This window comes from Diadema setosum, chromosome 13, assembly GCF_964275005.1.
Source record: "Diadema setosum chromosome 13, eeDiaSeto1, whole genome shotgun sequence".
Classification (NCBI taxonomy): Eukaryota; Metazoa; Echinodermata; class Echinoidea; order Diadematoida; family Diadematidae; genus Diadema; species Diadema setosum.
In genome coordinates, this window is record NC_092697.1 from 34,607,208 (window position 1) to 34,630,721 (window position 23,514).

Genomic DNA, 23,514 nt, shown 5'->3' on the forward strand with positions numbered 1-23,514 from the left:
TGATATTTCTGTGCAGGGAATATACGATGTGTATTAACCCGTTTAGGACGAGTCCAGAGTATACGCGGGCAGGTATCTATGGGAAATGCGTGTTGTAGCAAATTCAGTCTGTCCTCAACGGGTTAATCACATTGAATAGTGGTGTTGGTATAATGTATGTGGATGAGATTAGTCCAGGGATGATACCAAAAACTCTTATGTAAAAATGCTAAGCTTATCAGCTAAACCTAACTGTATCTCTATAGTAGCAAATAATTGCATTTCTTTTTTGCATTCGTGGTAGTGTTTTCTTTTTGCTACTTGAATGGACTTGTGTGTACTTGTATGTGAATTGCTGAGGATACTGTTTTCACACTTTAAGCTTGTGTTTTCTATTGTACCGAGTAGACGCTTCCTAATAATCTCATTGAAAAACCTACAGTGTACATTGTACATTGTATTTGCCAACAAATTGAAAGTATTCAAAATTACAATGTACATGACAGAAAAATTTTTGGTCGTAGGATTGTGCGTAAGATCTTCATTTTATGTACTTTCTTCTTTTTTTTCTAAATTTGTAATGTGTGCTTGATCGATGGAAGCTTATGAGGGTACAATTTCACATTTCCTTTAAATACATAAGGGTAAGCAGACACTACTGAATTCAGTTGTGCTGTTCTTATTTGCTTGCAATGTGATCAAAGCAAATCAAAATCTCAGCTCATGTACAACAGCTGTGCATAGTATCATATATTGTAGTGTCTATTCTATTAAACTGCTGCGACATGTTTTTACTATTAAAGCTTGTAGTTTTGCCATTTTCAAGTGCATGTGATGTACACATGTACATGATGTACAGTACTTGTGTATTCTGTTGATGTTCCTTGTATAGGGTAACAAATTATGTTTGTTTGGTTTTTTTTTTTGTATTATATATAATGCGAGGAGCAGCTATACACATTTTTTTTTTCCTGCAATGGCACGAGGAAGCACCCATTGCTGTGGAGAGTTGCATGTTGTGCAGAGTTCTTCCGACTCGATAGCAAATACCACCATCTTGTTACTTTAATCACTGGCTTTTGGGGTTTTGGTGCATAGAATATGTACACTCTAATATGTGACTAACTGATTATTATGAGCTCTACATGTACAGTTGTATGTCCTTAGGGATTAGAAGGTGGAAAACAGACAGCATGTAAGATTTGCCACTTGACGCTGATCTCTTCCATGTGGTATGTGGATGGCATTCATAAAAGTGGAATGCGTTTTATTTTTTATGTCTACAATGTTTTTGAAGGTGATATATCGGTGTATATCCCTTGTACATACAAGGTATGTAAGATGGAATACATCTAGCATGTGTTCTATCTGTGCATTTATATGGCAGTTGTGCCATGTGTTCATGATGAGTTATATTCAGCGTAAGTTCAATATATTTACAGTTGTATGATCACATTCTGGAATGTTACATGGTATTGATCACTAACCAAATTGGCAAGACTCGAGACTTTAAAGGAATTATATGTACATGTATATTGATGATGTGAATATTTTTAATGTGAACAGATACCACGTATATCGTGCATATTCAGTGGTATCTGTGTAGATTTAGAATGCCTTAATAGTGACATTTATTTCAATCTACAATTCTTAGGTTAAAGATGAATCGTATTGTAGTCATTTTTGGTGCAACTGAATCAAATCCGTGTTTTAATAGAAATATTCTGTGCCACTTGTGTGGTTGTGTTGTTGGCTGGGTTGGGCTTCTTTTTTCTTTCTTTTTTTCCTGTGATACACTACAAAAATTCAGCTCCACAAAATGCCTTTTGAAAGTTTCCATCATCACACACTAACTGCATGCTTTCATGGTTCTGCCAACTCACAGCGCTGCAGTGCATGAAATAATCCAAGCATATTTTGAATGACGGTCACGATCTCTCTTTGCTCTTTAATTTGTTCTCAAAGGATCACTATAATGTCATACATTGTGTGTTTTCTTTCCTGCCTGAGTGTAATGTTTGCAGTCGCGGGCACTTCTTCATCTTCAACAATTCTCTCCATGTTTTTGTTTCGTATCTTTTAATTTTTCCACTCTTCAATCTGTCCATTAAAAGATGTTATCTTTATTTTTATCATTTATATTACAATCCTCTCTTCGACAAGACAATGACTTTTACAGAGTCTTTCATGAACCAATATTGACTGAGGCAGTTCTTGACTTTCATTGATTTTTTTCATAAAGTAAATATATTCCGGAAAATGATAGGGATTTTTTCCTGCAGACAAGACAAGACACATGTACATTGTACCTCCTACACACTCGAATAACACTCTGTATGGCCATTTCTTCCCTGTGTATAAAACAAAAAGACTTTTAATTGGGCAGTGCATTCGACAGGCATCAAAGTTAGAAGCCCCTCTTTTTTTTTGTGACGATCCCTTGCCGTGTAAAAAATTTTGAAAGCAGCATGTGGCAAAGTTGGGCTCTGACCAAAACACTTGTGTTTGTCATGGACAGTGTCATAATGTCATGAATGGATGATTGTATCTTGTCTATTTGAAAGTAGGAATGAGAATTTCTGTTGTCATTGCCCCTGATATTTCACAAACTTAATAGGCTTCTCCGACTTGAAAACAGTTATTACTCATCAACATTTAGAACAATCTGATACATGATGTATTGAGGCCATTTAACTGTATTTCCAGTAAATTTCTTCTTTCTCTTGGCAATTTTGACTTACAGCCTGTATGCCCTTTCAGCTTCTCTATAAATGTATTTGAAGGTTGAGTTGCATTTACTTGTTTGTTTGTTTGTTTGTTTTTGTTGCATAGGCTCTGCTTGATGGAGAAAAAAAAGAAGAAAAACTTCTGAGGATGCATGTGGAATGGAAAACTGAGTGTTTGTAACAAAAGAAAAAAGAAAATAATGCAGGCTAAACAGCATTGTGAGTGTACAATTCATAGGGAAATATTGTAATTCTACTAACGTGTTGTACTGTTTCTAACAAAAGTTTGTGCGTGTCGTTATGACAAACTCTACAGCGTTCCCAGTCAGTTACCCCAGGCCTCATCGCCAGCGGTGGCAGCACTTCGTCTGGCGAGAGCACGCCCTCGGGACCCGTGGGACGAACCCGGCGACTGATTGGGGGGATTTCCCCACAACTGTCCCCTTCGACCTCTCGACCTCTGACCCCTACCAAGTCCAGGATAGCCAGGGAATTGAGCTTTAAGGTACACCTCTCTAGCAGTGCCATTATGTATGGTAATGAAAGAAATCTCTACCTCGTGTCATACAGTCTGTAGGTCTGGAGTTACTGCCTTCTGCATCCACCAGTAGGACCCAGCTCTCATGGATTGTTCCCAGCTCTGTAGTCCCATTTAGTGTGATTAGATGAGTAGGAAGAAATGTTCATGATGTGACTTCCATCATGTGCATCTTCACTTCACTAGTCCCACCTGTTTATCTCAGCGGAAGATGTTTCACAGATTTTATGATCTTAGAGCAGGTGTCTTCAAAGACAGTGATCCAGTCCAGGAAGATACAACATACAGTTCACTGTTGTGTTAAACAGCAGAGCAAAGAAATTGCATTCATGATTTTAATTTTTATTTTTTTCTTGTCCCTTCTCCTCATGTGCCTTACATCACATGGAAATACTACACTCTGTTCATTTTTTTTTAAGTTCTTTTCTTTTAAGTTTGTGGCCAAAGGTTGTGAGTACTCTTCAACAATTTCCTTGTTTAACTGTGTAAATAACACTTATTTGTAGTTGCAGTATTTTGCATTAACCCATGTAGCCTCTAGTTAGATAGTTGTAGAGGTCTTTGCCGTGCGAGTAGTTTTTGCTTTTAGATTTTGGTGTGTATGGGTTTTACTAATTGATCACTGGATGCCGTTTTCTCTTGCAAAAGTGGTATTGATGAGCTCAATATTATATTCGTGGGATGTAGGTGTTCTTATTCTGTTCACCAGGAATATTAGTGCTATCTTGCATATTATTATATCCACTAAATGCGGTGACGGTTCGACACCTTTCAAATTTGATTTATATATTTATTATGTGGGTACATGTGTGCAAGCAAGATTAATACAGGGCTAGGGGTTTGTGATATTGATTACATGTAGATTGTTATGTGCTCAGTTTTTTAGATCTGCATACGTGTACATATTCTGTATGTAGGCTTTGCTTACAGTTGAGACCCCTGAAGATCATTTTGACTCTGGGATCAGAGAAGAATGAGCTGCTTATCGTTCCTTTACATATAAATGTACACCTGTACAATATCTTAACCCTTAGGCCCGAATTCACAAATGTGGTACAATTGAAACCATGGCTTAAACCATGGACAATTTGTATGGAGCGCCAAGTGTCGCATGGCCTATTTCGTTGACGAAATGTTGTCATTTCAGTACGAAATGATCAAAATCGAAATTACTGATTTCGTAACGAAATAGGCCATGCGACGCTTGGCGCTCCATACAAATTGTCCATGGTTTAAACCATGTTTTCGATTGTACCACCTTCGTGAATTCGGGCCTTAGTGTCCTTTGAGTGCCAATTAGCACAGAAAACCCGATAGCATTGTACACACTGTCCAAAGTCCCTGGCAACAGAAAGGGTTAATACATTTTTTGTAATCTCTTTACATGGTTTTCACCTCTTTCTGATGATGTGTTTATTGCTGGCACAAGGAACATGGCCAAGAGGGAAGAACCAGCTGGCAGATTCAGGAGATGGATCGCCGTCTGGAGGAAGAGATGAGAGAGCGCCGCCAAGAGGCGGAAGAAGGAAAGGCTGGCACGCTGCATCCCACGTACTCGGGGCTGGCACTACGCTGGTTCCAGTTCCTGGCTGATTTGGGTAAGAGTAACTCTCCCATCAGTGATTACAGCTTTGCTCTTGATACCTACATGTATCAAGGGATGATCTCTTACACTGTATTTCTCCCAACTTTACGGGGCCTTCATCACCGAATGGTGCTTCCACTGGACAAATGGGCTTTGTTTTTGTGGTCAGAAAATATGTACCAATACCAAACTTACTGTTAATAAAGAGGGATAGTTCAATTCATTCCTGGTATATCAAACTACATTTTGTGCTATTAGTCATTGAATTCTTTGTAATGTTACGTGGGTTTGTTTACCCCGGTATATCTTGGCCAAGTTTTGTTTTGTTTTGTTTTGTTTTGTTTTGTTTTTGTTTTGTTTTGTTTTGTTTTGTTTTGTTTTGCTTGTTTTGTTTTGCTTGTTTGTTTGCTTCCAGGAGGACACTTTGTTTCATGGGTAGTAACGGAATGACAATAGAACAGAATTTTTCAGTGTGCAAGTCTAGTGCATGTAAACATCAAGGTACTTCATCATTGATAATGTGTTCCCAAATAAATTGTGGGTTACACCAAGAATATGAGCAACAACATATTCTCACCAGCCATTACTGTGTTGCATGTGGTTTAAAAGAAAAATTAGATGATTTGTCAAAATCATGTGAACTTTTGATAGTTATTTTCTTTGATATCTAGCTTGGAACTTTGCGCATGCATTTGAATGACATTGTACTATACAAGCCAGCATTAAATATGTTACGTATTGTGTTATTGTGTGACTGAAATAAAAAGGCGCACTAAATATCAACATGGGGTTTCATTATCAGTTGGCTCTTTTTTGCATTGTCCAGACACTCCATCGGTCAGTCTGCTGACCAGCACCCTGTCCAGACAATTCAGCCTGGAGGTCTTTCTGCAGGAGTTTCTGGACAAGCTGGGAAAGATCAGCACAGATTTTGTCCACAAGCTCTACCAGGCTGATGGGGAGACTTTCAAGTCCTTTACCCCACCACCTACTAAGGTACTTTGGAAGAGAGTATCTTTAAGGCCTTTCCCTATTTCAACACATTTATGTACATGGCTGATACATGTAGCAGTTTGCTGTAATGCTTACATTTCACTTCAAATCCACACTTGATGTAAGTTTTTGTCATTGCATAAGGACCACTGTCGTCAGTAACAGACAAAACCTTGCACTGTTCATGTCTTAGAGAAGGAGATACAAATGTAATCATTTACAAATCACTTGAATTGTGGAAGACGGAATCTGAGTTTCATGATGCCATTATTGAGAGGCTGGGGTTGGGAGATTCTTGATGCTTTTTGCTGTTGCATGTGGTTTGCAGTTGTTTTTTTTTTTTTTCATAATTCATATCAGGAAAATGTATACTTTTCTCAGGCATATTGTGATACACATGTTGTACATTGTCACAAAGAATCCTGGTACACTGTAGGCCAACTAGCCATTTGTACAAGTTACTGTACATCCTCTTTCTTTTAAGTTTTGAAAAAAAAAAGAAAAGAAAAAAAAAGCAGTACAGATTAAATGGAAGTTACATGTTACCATCAAATAGCGTCTTACGTAATACAAATGTATGTTAAAGTGTTCATAGGAAAGTAACTACTGAAGAATAGCTTGCAACTTACAATTCATACCCTTCAAATGAAAGTATGTCTCATATCTCTGAACAGAGGCAGGAATCAGAGACTTCAAAATCTAGTCTTCACTTACCTGGCAGTGAGCAGACTTTCGTTCTGATTGGTCGGAATGTCCAGCAATGGCGCTACAGCGTGAATGCAAACTCACTGGATGATGTCGTACAGCCCCCTAACCTCACCAATCCGAAAAGTAAGACATTCCTATAAGGGAGCCTCTCACTTGCCAAAACAAGCAGAATAACCTTTGAATTGTTAAAGCCAAGTCAATTAGTTGTCATAAATCACCAAGTGTCAATATTGATCAGTTGGTGTGAATTTCATGGAGTCATATCTTCATGGTGTCAAGATGAATCCTCAAAAAAAAAGATGTCTTGGTGTTAAGAATGAAACATTGTTGTCACCAAAGCTTTTGATCTATTTTGGGTAACAATTGCTGTGCACATGTGTAGTTTGTATTGTTAGTAACTTCCTGATTTACCATATGATGATGAATTGTGATAACACTACATCTTTTGTACATGTACAGTATGTCCTCATCAGAATCACAAAAACAATTAATTAATTTATTTTTTTGAAAAAGAAATTACAGTACATTATGCTCATATCACACACAGAACAACTACATGTAGATTTATTGAATAATTTAATGTAGTTTCATAGTCAAGAAACCAAAATGAAATGTTGTCACCAATAGTTAGGATATAATCACACAAAATAGGCATGGTGATGATGATTTTGATAATGACGATGGTGATTTTGATGATGATTATGATGATGATGATAAAGATGATGGTGGTGGTGGTGATGGTGATGGTGATGATCATGATCATGAGGCTAATGATGATAATGATGGTGATGATTATCGTCATTCTAGTGATGATGGTGACGATGATGGTGATGATGATGGTGAATATGATGGTGAGATGATGCTGATGCTGATGATAGTGATTATAAAAGTGAAGGTGATAGTAGTGATGGTGGTAATGATGATGATGGTGATGACGATGATGATGATGTTGATAGTTAATGATGATGGTAATGATGCTGATATGATGGTGATGAGATGATATGTTAATATTACTCTCCATCTGACCAGGTCAGAAGAGCCTGCAGCAGTTTGACCCCCTTGACCTGAGCTGTGGGGTCAGTGAGAAGGGCCTGCTACCCTCCTGGCTGACCGGTCTCAAACAGCATCCCCAGTCACTCCGCCTCATAGTGCCACGGCAACGCCTCCTCTTGCTGCAAGCCTCCAACAAACAGGTTAATACTGTAGTTCTACAATCAGTCTCCTAAACTCTCCCCCTTTTCAATCTGTGAGCTTTTTTTCTCCTGTACTCTTTAGGTTTTAGTCATAAATTCCCACTTTGCTAAAGCTAACAAATGGAGGGTAATTAGAGTAAAGGTTTCTGCTTTTCCCTCCCCTAGGAGAGGTCAAGACTTCTCTGGTGTTGACAAAGGGTGTGTGTGATACCCCTGTTGGTGGGACAGGTTTAAACCTATGCAGCTGCACAGGGGTAGACAGGGATATTTAAAGACTCTGAATTCTCATCTATGGACTTGTTTAGCTGGGGTTTGCTAGCCTTGGTAGACAGGTCATCTAAAGAAAGGAAAATCTTCATCATAAGAATGTTTGTCATTAACACTATATTAGTGCATGAATCTCTCCTCACTTGTAGTTTCTTCTTTCTTCCTTTTTTTATTCCCTTTCATGATTTCAAATGCATGAAGACAGTTGCCAGGGGTATGATGTACATGTACTTTGATATAGCAGTTATATCATCATCATCTTTAGAAAATAGATTAAAAGGTCAGCATTGATTGACACCTGAGTGGGATTCGGAGTTTAAAATGACATCAACAAGAACTGTGTTGGATAATTTGATAAACTACAGTATTTTACATAGATATACATTGTAGATGTAGCCATTGGGAAGAGTCACTGTAGACTGCACAGTACAAACTCCAGTCTGTGTATTGAAATATAAGTTGATGACGTTTCACATTGAACAGTTTAAAATATGTTTAATAAGCACACATACACTGTACACTACAGATGCTGAAAGTGTTGAATGCACTTGTTCTCTGCTATCTGATACATTTGATGTTTCTGTACTCCTTTTTGCTGGGATCTTCACTGCTCATTAATTTGACATATGTCCTGCCAACAATCTGCCCCTTATCTGTCCCAGGTGAAAGTGTTTGTCTACAACTGGTCCAACGACAAGCTGAGCACCCTGGACAAGCTCTTCCAGCGCCTGGTCAAGTGGCACAACGCGAGGGCGCACTTCCTGGACTGCCTCGTCAGCCAGAAGATGGGCTTGTACCAGCACTGCCGCTTTGGTGCCCACCAGGTGAGAGTCACAGGCATCACCGCAGGTTCTCAAAGGAAGGAATGTGACTGTATACACGTAGTTTCAACATTCATGAGATTACAGATTTGTGGAATTCATACTTGTAGTACACGTATTGTATCTGAATGCAGCATTAGGCATTGACATTTCTCCCATGGACTTGTGGAGAATGTTATTTCAGCCTTTCTACTGTCTGTAGAGTTTGAAAATAAACTAAGGTGATTGATGTAATTAAGATGATTGATGCATATACTGGAAGAAAAGAATATTTTTTATTTTTTTAAAAAAAGGTTGTGAAAGTATTCTTATGGATGTATTCTGCACATTTTTTCCCTCATATATGAAGGATAGTGGCCTCAATTAACTTTCTTGTCAATACATAAATCTTTATAATTTGCAATGTGACATTATGATGCTCTTTGCTGTGTACCTTTTTTATATTGTTTGTGTTAGAATATAAAGACTTAATTTTGATTGCTGGCTTTCTTAAACACAGAGTGACAACCCGTTCTCGCGATCCCTGGAAGCCATTGACAGCCTTGTGAAACAGACAAGCCTTCCGTCCAGGGAATTTGTGTCCCGCCCCCAGGGGTCCTCGTCCCGTCCCTCCCACCTGCGGCGACTCCACCCCGCCCTGCCCCCCTTCGACGAGACGCTTCAGAACGTGAGGCCGCGGCACCCGCTGCAGAGCTCCCCCTATCGGCTCCTCAACGACCCTGTCCTCCGGAATGGGGCCCAGTTTGCCACTGTCTGCAGGAACACGCGCAAAGGTCAGAGGTCAATCCCATGTGCACAAAAAAAAAACCCAAACAAACTGAGAAATGTTATGAAAAGCCATCTTTAGGATCAGAAAGAAAACAGAAAGATAACACAAAAATAAAAGCATGCAAATATTCCTGCTAGTTAAATGTTATGTTATTCAGTGTTTTGACTATGGAAAAAAAGAGAATTGAAATTCATCTTTTCCAGCTCAGTGTGAAAAACTATTGACAAGAACATTTCGAATTTTACAGTAGTCAATGCACCAAAGAGCAGAAAGCATTAATGCATCTTTTAGTGTATTGTTTCTGTATTCAGGTGGCATACACACCATATGTCACTCCCATATCACTATAATACTACTGTCATATGTAGTAAAGGAAAAAAAAGTTACTGATGAGATTTCTAAGTGACGATGTAGTAGGTCCACAATGAATCATCAAGAATTGTATTGTGTGTCACATTGCCTTCCATAGAGCTTGAAGTCCAGAAAGATCTGGAGAACCTGTATGTGGCCTGGCAGAAGAGGGGGCAGCTCTCCAGACAACCTATTAGTGTGAGTCTGTGCATCCTTCAGGATAGTATTGTAGCACTGAGGGGTTTCTTTCACTCAGTCCCACATTAGCACCTTCTGTGTACAGATCTTTTTTTGTTTTATTTTGTTTTGTTTTTGTTTTTTAATAATTGGCATGTATGTTTACGTGTGTGAAATCAGACTGGACAGAACATTCCTAGCAAAACATGATACTCAGTGATACCAATATGGATAAATATTTGATGTGATACTAAAGGCGGTGTCACACCTGTCCGGGCAAGCTACGCGGGCTTGTGGCGAGGAGGTAGTTTAAAGCACGTAGAAGATTTTCCGCGGGCGGACAAGAATGTTTGCAATTTCCGCACTTGTTTCTTACTTACTAGACGCGTGCTACTTAGCTTCTACTCGCGTGCGTTCCGTGTGACTCGCGTGAGAGCTTTGAAACCGATCCATTTTCTGTTACGAGCGACTTACGGGGATTGCGAAGTACCTGCTTTGGAGTTGCCTGTGAGGTGCTACCGGTAAGGGTTTCCTACTTGTGTTCTGCGCGTGCCTCTACGGGCAACTCCCGTGACTCTTCCGGAACAAGTTTTGAGCATGCTCAAGGCCTTGTCATACCGTATCTGGGGAAGTTTTGCGGCTTGACTTGCGGGGAAACAAATTTGCTACCCGGAGCTCTCCGCAGTTGGCCCGAACTTGACAGTACCAAGCACTTATCTCGTCCTTAGTTGCCCGAAGGTGCTCACGCTAGTCCAATTTTCCCGCAGCAAAGTTTTGAGCATGACCAAAACTATTTCCGGATGAGTCGCGAGGATTGCCCGAAGAGTTCCACGCAGAACACCCGTAGGAGGGCCGTAGCCGCTGCAATTCACAGGCATTTGACCCACTTGAAGTAGGTAAGTTGCCCGCTGATCTATGCCTATGTGAAGGGAGTGCGTGCCATTTGTGGGCTCATTCTCTTCTTTGTCCTCTGTCCTATGTGGCGTCGAGGACTACCTGGTCCCTTTCGGACAGGACTTCATCCGCCGAATGGACTTCAGCAGCAATTTGATGCGTTTGCTGTGAATCTTCCGGGCTTTGTGGCTGTCCATCCACTGGACGTTCTCTGCCCTTGTGCACTTTCCGTCTACGGGGCATCTTCACTTCTTGAAAGCTAGTTGACAAATGATTGTTTGCCCATCCCCTCGAACCAGCCTATTGTTCAGGCTAGCACTCACCTCGCAGGCGACTAGTACGCAGATAACACGCAGTTGTGGCAGTTACTTCGCAGAGCCCGTATGTCGCCCGTAGCTGACATAAAAGAAGCTATCACGAAGCTATCACGTGACACTCACGCGCCTAACATGCAATTCAACGGAATACACGCAAGAAGGACTTAGGTATCACGCGTTTATCATGTAATACCCACGCCAAACTCGCCCTAAACCTTGTCCGGCCGCAGAAATTATTCTGCGTGCTGAAAAATCCCCATACGCAATAAGCCCGCTTTGCTGGTGTGACAGGGCCTTTTTTGGCAGCGGGTAAATAGAGCCAGCGTGCGCACCTCCGGGTAACTACTTTTGAGATACTGCTAGGTACTGTCATGTGCAGGTCATCTGCGGGGACCTCCGGATTGCAAAAATGTTCTTCGGAAGTCGCACGCAAGGCTGGTGTGACATGGCCTTAACATTAATGTAACTGCCATGACCTTTAAATCGCAATTGATTCGCACCTCACTGCGCCGATAGCCATATTACGCAGCTGTCTATGGGATGCACATATTCGGGGCCTATTTGATATATCAAGTAATGATCTACATTTAAATCAAAGCACTGGAAATAAACTCAGTTGAAGCTACATGTACCTTTCACCAATTATCAGTTTTCTTTCTCTGGCAAATGATGATCCTGCACAAGGAATAGCCCTCATATTGTGTGAGATTGTACAGTGCTTTGATTCAAATATAAACATCATTGTATCATTTGACTGGATGAATGAGAAGAATCTACATCAGTTTATTTGGTATACAGGTGTAGATCTCTGCAATTTTTGGTAGAAGCAATGTTTGTAGTATTAAACCACAGCAGCATCGTAAATGCTCAAAGCTGATCACTTGTTTTTCACAACCCATGTGAGCAGTAGATCTGAAATTCACATGTAAGAAACAGACCGAGTTAAACCATCGGCAGTCTTCCATTTATGAGATCTTCTCCCTGTCATTACCTTTACAGGAAGACACTTTGGAGTTTCTGAAGCAGCGCTCCCGGGTGGTCCACTACTGTGCCACGCCCTTGCTCTTCGACCCCCGGTGGAGGGACCACGTCCTCGCCTCCTCAGATGGCACTAAGTGCGTGTCCAGCCGGCCGGCCGGACTGACCAGCGAGGCTCCTTGGCACAATGACCTCAAGAACAGCATGGTGTCACAGTACAAGCATTTCTTGCAGCGCCTTGGCTTTAACACTGTGGAGACACACCCCCAGGGAAGACCAAGGTATAAACCCCCTGGTTGAATTATAACTGTGTGTGATCCAGCAAGCACTCTATATGCCATCTATTTCGTGGGGTTTTTATCTTCGCAAATTTCGCAAGTTTGGCGCTGTTCACAAATTGAACAACACATTGGAATATAACATGTATTTCTGATCCGGACATGAATGAAGCATGTGGTGTAGATTGCATACCTTTCTGACTTATTTTTACCCAATTTGTATCTTTTCATAATTTCCCTTTCGTTTTGGTTTCTGTCTTGCTGCTGCTGTTCTCGTCGGGCTTGTTTAGATCTTCCCACATCCGTCCAGGAGGGCAAGAGGTGCCCAAGTTTGGGAGACTGATGCTGAGGACCTCCCAGCCGGGGGCTGAAGGTCACCTTCAGATCACTGTACCAGGAGGCATCATTCTCATTGAACTGTCCTTTAGGGTGAGAGCCCCTTGTGGCACTATCATTCTGCAGCTAACACTCATTGTGCAGATGATTTCAAAAATCCAGTTGTACACTTTATGCATTGCAGTCTTCTCACATCTGTGTGCAGTATACAAATGTATGTATAAACATGATGCAACATTATCATACAAAGTGTATATGTATGCACTGGTATACAGATATATTGATTGATTGATCAATTGATAGATAGATAGATACGTTGTAGATAGATAGGTACAATTGTACATGTACATGATGTAGCTAGGTAGAGTGGTAAATATATAGGTACAATGTAGGTACGTAGGTACACTGGTAGGTAGATAGATTCTTATTTCTTGTACAGAAATGTATGGACTATATTGTACAGTTGAATGTTGCTCCTGTAAAACTTTGAATTTTTTTTTTTTTTTTTTTTAATTCCAGCCAGTTTTATGATTACACAATTTTCTGTTACTGTGAGATAGGAGTATCGCCGCAAGCTTGTGATACATTCTTTTGTTTGAAAAAATTTTATTTTCTGCATTTCATATTTTCTTTCAGAATAACAAAAATAACAAAGGCAGGTTCAATTACACAAATACAATTCTGAAAATTATTGACATATTACATAGTAAGTCATATTTTGTATGTAAAGACAAATGAAACGTTAAATAACATACAAAATGTTTATATGGCCAATAATGACTTAATTCACAGTACAATATATAATATATACATATGATGCAGAGGGCCGCCGTTATAAGCCGTGCTTGAACAGACGGACAGCCAGAGTTAAATTACCATTTTTTATTGTAGTACTTGAACACTAATACAGATGGGCCATGTTAAAGTGCGTGTAAATCCAGTTTTATACAATTACTTGGTAAACAGGAGTGGTGCCTGTGAGTGCGTGTGCAGGTGATGAAGCGCGAAAGTGTTGATGGTCAGCACTTCTAAGAAAATGATTGGATATGTTATAATATGGGCGAAGGGTCAAGCAGCAAAGTAAAAGAAAAGGAAAAGGGGGTGGACCAAATATTGCCTTGTTGTTGAGTATAAGAGGTACATGTTTAATGATTACTGTACCGTATGATATTGTGCCAAGAAATATTTCTTTGTATTTGCCTTAAAGGAATAGAGAGATGTGCACTGTTTTATGTGGAGAGGGAGTGAATTCCAAATATCAGGCCCGTTATGCCGAATTGATTTTTGAGCTAATAGGAGTTTAGGGTTATTCAAATGGAAATCATTACGATGGCGCGTGGGGTAAGCATGGACGTCCCTGTTAAGGGAAAATGCGTTGTGGAAGAGTGGGAGTAGATTTTGCGTGTATTTGAACATAAATATTGCTGTTTGAAATTTGTGTATATCGTCAACTTTAAGAACTTTTAGTCTAAGGAATAATGGATCAGTATGTTCTAGATAATGTGAGTTGGTACATATTCTTATTGTATTGTATATTGTATTGTACATTGTATTGTACATTGTATATGCATTATATAGTGTTATATGATTTCTGTATTTCCAGCACACCTACTTCTGCGTGAAGCTTTATGCCTTTGAGAGTTCCAGAGTTCCAGCAGGAAAGACTATCAATGCTCAGGTATGTAACTTGTCTGTAGTGTACTGTATACGCCATATATTTTGCGAGTCTAAATTTTCGCGAATTGGGAATTTGCGACGATTTTGCGAGTGGTTAAATTCGTGATCATTGAGTACTATACTGAACAGAGAAATGTACATGCGTACGTCACATTCACATCGGGATCAGAGTCAATATTTTTGCATGTCTTTAATTTTGCGAATAGCACCTGACTCGCGAAATTCACGAAAATAAAAACCTCGTGAAATATTCGGCATATACAGTATGTAAGTACAGCAAATGTCTGACTCTGATTTTTTTTTTTCTAGTGTGTGTGTTTGTGTGTGTGTGTGCATTGATATATATGTACACATGATTCTCAGATCTGAGTATAAAGTACATTGAATGTCGGTAGGAATTGTGTGTGTGAGGTATGGCTTGTAACTACGTATGGAATTGTTCAACCGTTGTGGACTTAGACGAGTTTCCATAGTTATCACATGCGCACTTCCTCCCAACACCCCAAAAATATGTGCATCATCTGTTATATAGAATGGTGTGTTTTTTTTTCCACCGAAAATAATTGTTTTCGATCATGCATCTGATGATCATTGGAAACCTAGTGAGCTGTGTACAGGATTTATGGGCATTTGAGAATCTTAGGGCTAACCCAATGCCCTCCCTCCTCCCTCCCACCTGTAAACTGCAGCTGGCCAACCTGTTCACCAATGACTGTGACAAGTACAAGGACCTCATCCACCTGCACTCCTTTGCCTATGACTTCCACCTGCGTACCATCCAAGCCTACCTGGCGGACCCAGACATGGGCTTCCAGTCTCACTACCATATCTCCTCGTTCCTGGCCAGCTTCGTCAAGTTCTACGCTCACCCGCCCAACTTCAGGCAGAACTGCATCAAGAAAGGTGGGGTTGTGGTAGATGGGTTCTACCCAGGGGGGCCAGTCTATTATTAAAGGTCCAGTTTACCTTTGGGAACAGTGATTTTGAAAATGTTCAAGATCACATTTGATGCATATGTGTAGGTCTGTTGTATCACAAAACATCCTACCATATAAAATTTTCACAGTAAAGCCTAAAATATAGGGAGATATCAGTATTTTTCTCAATAAACCGTAACTGTAGACGGTTTAGTCTGGAAGCATTCTTATTATAACTATTGTTCACATTTTGTGTACAGTATTTAACAATACTCAACATCACTTATAATTCATATTTTTACAGTGGTTGTTTCTGTCGCTAACTCACATTTTAGAACTATTTTAAAGCACTAATGCTGGGTTTTGTTTTATCTGCAAATGGTCAATTATGCCTTTAAAGTGTGGTTGCATGCTGAATGTGTGTTGATTGCAGCAGAAGCTGTAAATTTACCATAAATTTGTTTTTTTCCATTCCTGATCCCAAAAGTTGAAAATTGACACATCTTTTTTTATTTCATATTGAAGTTTTTTTTTCAGTGTTTTTTTTTATATTTTTGTTTTCACAGAGGATTTTGTCTTTTGACAGATTTTATGTGCATAAATATGTGTGTAGCACAATGTAGACATAAGTAGGCACTGTGCTCTTTGTCAGCGTATAAAAGCATTGTGTTCTAGTTTTTAAGCCTGTACATGTGATACACTGTAGGTATTTCTTGTATCCATCTCTGAATTTCTTTGTGTATCTGTGCATTCTTCTTGCTGTGTTACAAGTGTGTATCTTATGAGCAACTAATCTTTACCCAATGTGACTTAATTTCTGTCTCTGTGACAACAGCAGATATCAGACATGTGCTCATCAAATTATGCCAAATTCTGTTGTGCATTAATCTTTTGTCACCCTTTCTTTGGCCAGCTTGCACTGGCATGACTCTTGTATCTTGCTGCCACATTTGAGAAATCACTTAATTGAGATTTTCAACTTCAAACACCTTTCAGATACGATCCCGTTTCTGAGCCTGAACACACAGGCTTCACTGCTCTATGACTACCTGGTCAGACACTGCCCGCCCGGTTGGAAAAAACTCACCATGCGCAGCAGCTCCCCGCCTTCCTCCTCCAACTCCACGCCGGAGGTTGGGTTGCCCGGCAACCAGGACGGGCCGGTGGACCAGGCGCTGTGTCTGATGCACAGCAGCATCCACCCACGGTTCCACAACATACTGGTGGTCGGCGATGACCTGGACATGAGCGTGGTGGTGGCGTGGGACCAAGCCGAGTACCGCTTCCAGACCAGGCCCAACTCTCCCGCCGTGGGTGGTGCCGAGATGTCGGCGCCGGTGACCCCAGAGGGGACCGCCATGCACCACAAGAATATGCTCCAGCTGGAATTCTACATCATCGTGACCAGTCGGAGAGACCTGTTTCCACTCAAAACCAACAGTCAGAAGGTATGTGAGATGGATATTCAGGAAGCAGAGCACTAAGAGCCTGCCAACTGCTAAAAATGTAATTTTCTTATCCTTGTTAAGGTGCCACGTTTCAAAAAAATGTTCTTTACAGGTATTTGACATACAAATTGTGATTGAAAACATTTGAGATGCAATACTCATGCATTTTGTACTGTAATTGTGGTAAAATGGAGGACACAACACCATGCAAGATGCTTATGTTGATTTTCTTGCATCTTTTTACATTAAAAATCTTTATATGTGTGCATGCATTGTGTCTGAATGTTTCATGACATCAAACCCCTTTATATTCTCTGTGCAATCTGTGAAACCTACTAAACATGTTGCCTCAGAGAATGATATCCTGTAGAGTATATAATCAAATGGCACATTTGTTATCCTGCGTGCAATGGGGATACTATTCTGCAGAACTCCAGTCTCCTTCCACTTCCAGAGGTTCTTGATCCCCTGAAAATATGCAACACCTGTAAATCTTTCATTAAACTTTTACGCCCCTATCCCTTCCCAACCCAATATTTGCATGAGTGCATTTTGTGTAAATGTGATTGTGAGTCGTTTAGGTTTCTGTTTGTTTGTGAATATGAAAGTCACTTTTAATATATTTCATCAGTGAGACATGAGACTATTGTCTACAATGTATATTATCAAAGTGGTTAAGTCTTTGACTTCTTTTTGGATCCTTGCAAAGTATACATCAGCATCTATTGTATTGTCTTCATTAACCTCTCGACCTCCCAAACTGGATGCAGGTGGCGGTGTCCATCAGCCAGAAGCCCGTCACCTTGCAGCGCTTTGAGCTCGCCGAGACGGAGGCCGCCAACTTCCGGGATCGCATCGTGACGATGCTGACCAACGCGGAGATGAACTGCCGGCGGGACACGCTGTGGGACCAGCTGCTGATGTTGGAGGCAGAAGAGATGGAGCACGTTGCCATGGCAGCCTCCACCAGCAGCAGCAAGAAGACATCAAAGAGGGACAGTGCTGAGGAGGACGATTTTGAGGTCAGGGGTTATCAATTGCCATTTTTGCTTTTGTTTTGTTTTAATTCTGTTTGAGAACATTTCTTTTCTGCAGCAAACTCTTCACCTGCATGTACAGAGTCTCATTCAAGAGGAATATCTGGTCATAATATTGACTTCCTTTGTGAAAGTTCTTAACCTCGTGTGAGATTACTGGCATGACAGAGAGATTTTGTTTAGATTTAGTTAAAGATTATTTCAGTTTTTTTCCCATTTCTTGAATGTACGTGATCACAAAAAGATGGAGAGAAAAAGATTGAGGCACACACATACAAAACTGATCAACTTGCATTAACATTATGGATGAAACACTTCTGAATATTTGTATGGCACTTCTTATTGTTTAGTTTGTTTTAAGTGATTGTAGTCTGAAAATTAACCTTGATGAAAATGAGCATATAAACAAACTACCAGACTGCTGCTTTTTTTTTTTTTTTTTTTTTTTTTTTTGCTGTTCTTGTTTTCTTGTTGGCATTTGTCCAGACTTTAAGGTCCTTTTCTGTATTCAAATTAATGGAATTCTTGTGTCGAGTTGTTGTTGCTGTTGTTTTGTTTTTTTTATTGCACCTGATTGACAAATTGCCCTACATCGTTGTAAATAAGCAATGATTTTTAAAGTAGCCATGATTAAAAATCATGGACACACATAACTGCGGTAGAATTTGAATGTATGGCCTGATTAATTCGGTGCTCACTTACATCGATGTGGGGCAATTTGTTAATCAGTTCTTTTCTTTCTTAAAGTTTGGTTGACATTCTGCAAACATGTTAAAGAAAACTTCATGCGGGTCTCCAATGCACAATTGTATGTTAACCTTGCCTATTATTTGTAATCTCTCTCTCTCTCTCTCCATTGCAACTGGATCACAGACCAGCATGTCCTATCCAGAATTCAAAGTCCTCCTGGGTTGTGTCCATCACACCCCTCTCTCCAAGTTGGACCCCACCCTCGGCGACCTGCTCCACAACAGCAACACCTGGTACGCCGACCTCTTCCGGGTGCTGCGGGCCCGACGCTACCCCATCCTCACCAGGTTCGTGGAGAGCGAGGACCGGAAGATCAAGCACCTGGTGCTCCTCCTGGCCAACACTTGCAACGAGGTGGTCCTCTTAACGGTGGATGAGACCACTGAGGTGGCGGTGAGTTCCTCATGTGCAATGTCTTGTTCACCCGTTGAGGACCCTCCCGAGTATTCTCGGGCAGGTGTTTGTGGGAAATGCTTGTTGTAGCAAAATCAGTCTGTCCTCAATGAGTTGAAGTGTTACAAGAGTGTAGCCAATCAGAAGCACTGAACTGAGTCATGTGTGCATTCTTTTATTTTTTTTTAAGTATTCTACATGCATAGGTGTGCAAAAAGTGTGCAGCAAAGAAACATACATGTATGTACACGGGCGCAGTGCGAACTCAAATAATCGCTTTCACATGGTCATCTACAATGGATTGAAGAGCAGCCCACATGTTTAAGAATACAAAGTTTTGTTAGCTGATATCATATTAAAGATCATAGACCCATGTCATAAATCAAAATAATGCACAGGTTTAAGTTTTTGAGGTTAGTGGCGATGCAGTGCAGTCTCAGATATTCACAGCGTCATGCATGTTAACACCATTGGTAATACCCTTAAGTGCCCAGCAATCCCCAGTATCGCACTCTCACCTGTGCATTATTTGTAAAATATTGCAGTACTATTCAGTCTACCCTGAAGTCTCATTGTAATCTATATCTAGGTATTTTACTGTCCAGTGTGACTCTTGTATTCCTTTATCCTTCTGCACCTGTTTTACTGTGATAGAACATGTAGTGATATGTACACCATCTCCATTTTGTTTTGTTCCCCCCCCCCCCATCCCCCAGGAGTTGGAGCTGCTGAGTAAAAGCAGTTACCTGTCTGATGTGCCAGACATTGACCATGATTCGCAGGCCAGGGAGACACAGAAGCACATTGAGAACATCATCAACGCCATCGGATACCACCTCTGGACCACCGTCTTATGAGGAGGTGAAGCTGGCCCCCCTGTGCGACGGGAGTCTACTGCTCACTTCTTCATCCCGAAGGTTTGGACTGATGGTCAATGTTTAAGGGAAGGAGATGTTGACAATAGAGTGAGATTCAATGTCATTCAGCAAGCTTATACAGGTTGCTACCATTGCTCCTTCCATCTTGCAGAGCTTTCCAAAACTTTTGAGTGAACCCATTTGTGTTGGGCATGGCCTGTAGTGTTAATTATTGATCGTTGTGGCTACATACATCAGCAACCCTGACTGTATTATCAGTGTATCCTCCCTGGAGAGGCTGTTGAAAACTTTTTGTCGTTTTGATTTTTCCATTTGGATAAATACAATCTTGACTGATGACATGGACTTGTGTACAAATGGCATGAGACTTCATTCAAGAAGATCAAAAGCTTTAAAGGTTTACATGAATTTTTCAAATTCTTGGAGGTAAAGGAGCTGATTTTCTGAGGAGTTGCTACTACATCTGACCAATGATCGTTACAAGGGGCATGCATCCCGGGCATTGGTGCCACACCTCAGGAAGCCACTGTGTGATCCCCACCTTTCAAGTCTCCTTCGTGTTGTTGAGCAAGAGGTTGTGCTTCTGTAACAGCAGTGAGATCCTAGACATCAGTGTGTTTTTGAGACACTTTGTGCCTTCAGCATCTGCTAGAAACAGACTGCTGGCAATCCGGAAGCTTCCAAGGCCAGAAAGCTGACAGAACTATCGTCCTCTGAAATCAATTTTGGACTCCTCGCTTGAATCAACACAATATGATGCAAGTTTTACTCACTCCTCTGATGTGTGAGGAAGATGTGGCAAGCACAAAAGTGGTAACATGATAACTTTGAATATTGTTTGAAAATTAATCTTCTTAGTTGGAACTTTGCCACCTTCTTCTCCACTGTATCTCTGTTGTCCTTTTTTTTTTTAATCCTCAAGTAGAAAATTAGATTCACAGTCTTGAGAGCATATTTGTCAGCAACTGTTCTGCTCTTTTTCTCACAACACAGGACCACTGGTATGTGCTTTAAAAAAATGAATAATAATCTGTTGAAGATTAGTGACGAGTATACTCGGGCAGGTGTCTATGGGAAATACATGTTATAGCATAATCAGCCCGTCTTCAATGGGTTCAGCCCCGTGGTGTGTGATTCCATGCTGTGTTCATAGTGTTTCCAATATTCTGTCTTGAATGTACAAAATAGAGTACTACATGTAAAAAAAGCAAGATATTTTCATGGCATGAAATTTTCGTGAATTTCCACTGGCTTTCAATGCATACAGTGTAGACAAGAACTTGTGCATGCATTTTAATTTCCCGGATCGTGGTTCTCGCAAAATGTACAAAAGTAAAATGTACACAAGCATTTCTGGTTTTACAGTATCGGGTGCATATGTTGCCAATTTAGGGAGTGCATAGAATATTTGTGCAAGATGTCTTGGACGCTTTGTAGTTCTAATAGAGCCATGAAGAGTGTTGGAATTACGGTGATGTTTTGACATGTGTAATTACTGCCAAATTGAGTATACTGAAGCAGGGTCTTATTGTTCAACTGATTTTGATTTGAGTCTAGAGTTATGCATTGTAAGTGGCAGTCATTACTACTCGCCACAATGTAATGTACATGTATGAGTAATTATGATTATTTTCAAATCTTTTGAATACTCTGCTGCAAAACTTAATGTGTAACTGTTTTACACTTCATTTTTCACTGTACATGTAGGTGAAATCATGTCTATTTTGGCAACTTTTGTAATGTTGCTATGCACAACCACCTTTGCATTATGTGAAAAATCATTTTGTTAAATGTGAAAAATCATTTTGTTAAATATGAAAAGTGAAGTGACCTTAAATCAATTACAGTGATGTACTTTATATTATGAACATATTAAATCTCATAAGCAGCATCCTGATTTTGAGATACATAAAATAAGGGACCATTTTTTCATACAGAGACGAAGACAACCAAAAAGAAAGAGAAGAAGAAGAAATGACTAAATCCATACAATAATCAATCAATGGTCTATTTACATATACATTGAGATAATGTTCACTCCATTGTACTACAGAAACGAACATGTACTCAAATTAAGATATGAACACATGTACACTTGTATGCTCAATGTCTAGATGTTATGAGAGTATATCTGCCGATGCCTTGGCAGCTGTGTGATGTGTTGGTGGTAAGGAAAATAAACCTGTGCAATCTGTCATGTTAAAGAGAAGAGTATCTTTTAAGTTTCTACACATCTGGAGTGAGAAATATTGCAGCCTGACTTATGTAGAGATGTTTAATACTTTAAATTGTTAGTTGAAACCTGTTTGTCATCAGTAACTAAGAGGAGGGCAGTTTAGCAGCATACCATAGATATTGCTGCTTGGATCACCCTCATGATTTGAAAGGCACTACTGGCCTTTAGTCTCGTAGTACTGGACAAAAAAAGTAAGGAACTATAAGAGCATTCATGATTATACTGTATAACGATATACTTCACGGAGATCTTACACTTATTTTTCGTGAAATTCACAAGGGGACTGATATGTTCACAAAATAGAAAAAAAAAAAACTCAAGTATTGCCTCCATGAGACTAATGTGCTGTATGTAGTTTCCATGGTGGAAAATCCCTGCTGGTTCCTTTTTTTTGCCTGAAAAGGGGTGAAACTTATTTTTCTTTCATCACTGTGATTCTCAATTGAACCACTAATGAAAGTGTCTTTCGAGTCCCAGTTTGCAAAAGTATTGTACTCGCGAAATGTATGACATGCACAATATAGTATAATTTCTAAACCATCTGCACAATCAGAAATAAAGGGAGATGAAAATAAGCAAGGGCATTTTATGGGAGAAGGAAAATGTTGATGAGTAACCATTGTGCAAACCTGGTGATGTGAATTCTGTTTTGTATCACAGGCGGTAGTAGTAAGACTGCATGTAAGATAAATGTAGAATTACATGTATCAGTAATGGTTACGATGTTCTTCAATAAACACCCCACACAAACAGACAAGATACAATGTATTGATAGTAATGGTAATTGTGATCATTCAAATACACTGTAGTGTCATATCTGATAGATTAACACTCCAAACGCTTGCTGTGGAATTGGCATGGACTTAAATATTATACGTGCTAGCAATGGTTGGAGTGCTCATTCTGAATGGGGGGGGGGGGTCTCTACACAGTGACTTGAGGGGAGGGGTATGAAATTAGCTGGTGAAGACGAGATGAAAGCAGCATTCCTGCAAGACGTACGTTGAGTAAACGTGACTTCCTTGAGTGTGACGAGTACAGGGACCGGTCAAAAGGTCAGTGCCTGTCGATAGTGATTGTCGAACGGTGTTTTGATTTCTCCGAGGGAAACAGATGAAATTGTATGTTTTTACAATCAGGCACATGACTAAGACTTTCATGGAAAAGTCTAGAATAAAAACACTTCCAAACACTTTTTCAATTTGAAGTTGTTGTTATCACAAGGGAGGGGGAATCAGTATTGCTCAGTCAATACAAGTGAATGACAG

The 23,514-nt window shown here is 40.1% G+C and overlaps 1 protein-coding gene across 1 annotated transcript in view; it reads left to right on the forward strand.

Annotated features, from left to right (window-relative positions):
- LOC140236616 (KICSTOR complex protein SZT2-like) overlaps positions 1-20,814 on the forward strand; it is an 86,163-nt gene extending 65,349 nt beyond the window's left edge. The window contains exons 53-68 of the mRNA XM_072316537.1: positions 3,022-3,210; positions 4,673-4,841; positions 5,655-5,824; positions 6,496-6,652; positions 7,559-7,722; positions 8,652-8,813; positions 9,310-9,583; positions 10,049-10,153; positions 12,322-12,577; positions 12,865-13,003; positions 14,514-14,588; positions 15,277-15,490; positions 16,501-16,952; positions 17,723-17,974; positions 18,863-19,126; positions 19,849-20,814. Of these exons, the coding sequence (XP_072172638.1) occupies positions 3,022-3,210; positions 4,673-4,841; positions 5,655-5,824; positions 6,496-6,652; positions 7,559-7,722; positions 8,652-8,813; positions 9,310-9,583; positions 10,049-10,153; positions 12,322-12,577; positions 12,865-13,003; positions 14,514-14,588; positions 15,277-15,490; positions 16,501-16,952; positions 17,723-17,974; positions 18,863-19,126; positions 19,849-19,989 (3,183 nt within the window). The 3' untranslated portion in view covers positions 19,990-20,814. The remainder of the gene's footprint in view (positions 1-3,021; positions 3,211-4,672; positions 4,842-5,654; positions 5,825-6,495; positions 6,653-7,558; positions 7,723-8,651; positions 8,814-9,309; positions 9,584-10,048; positions 10,154-12,321; positions 12,578-12,864; positions 13,004-14,513; positions 14,589-15,276; positions 15,491-16,500; positions 16,953-17,722; positions 17,975-18,862; positions 19,127-19,848) is intronic.
- Positions 20,815-23,514: the final 2,700 nt, after the last annotated feature.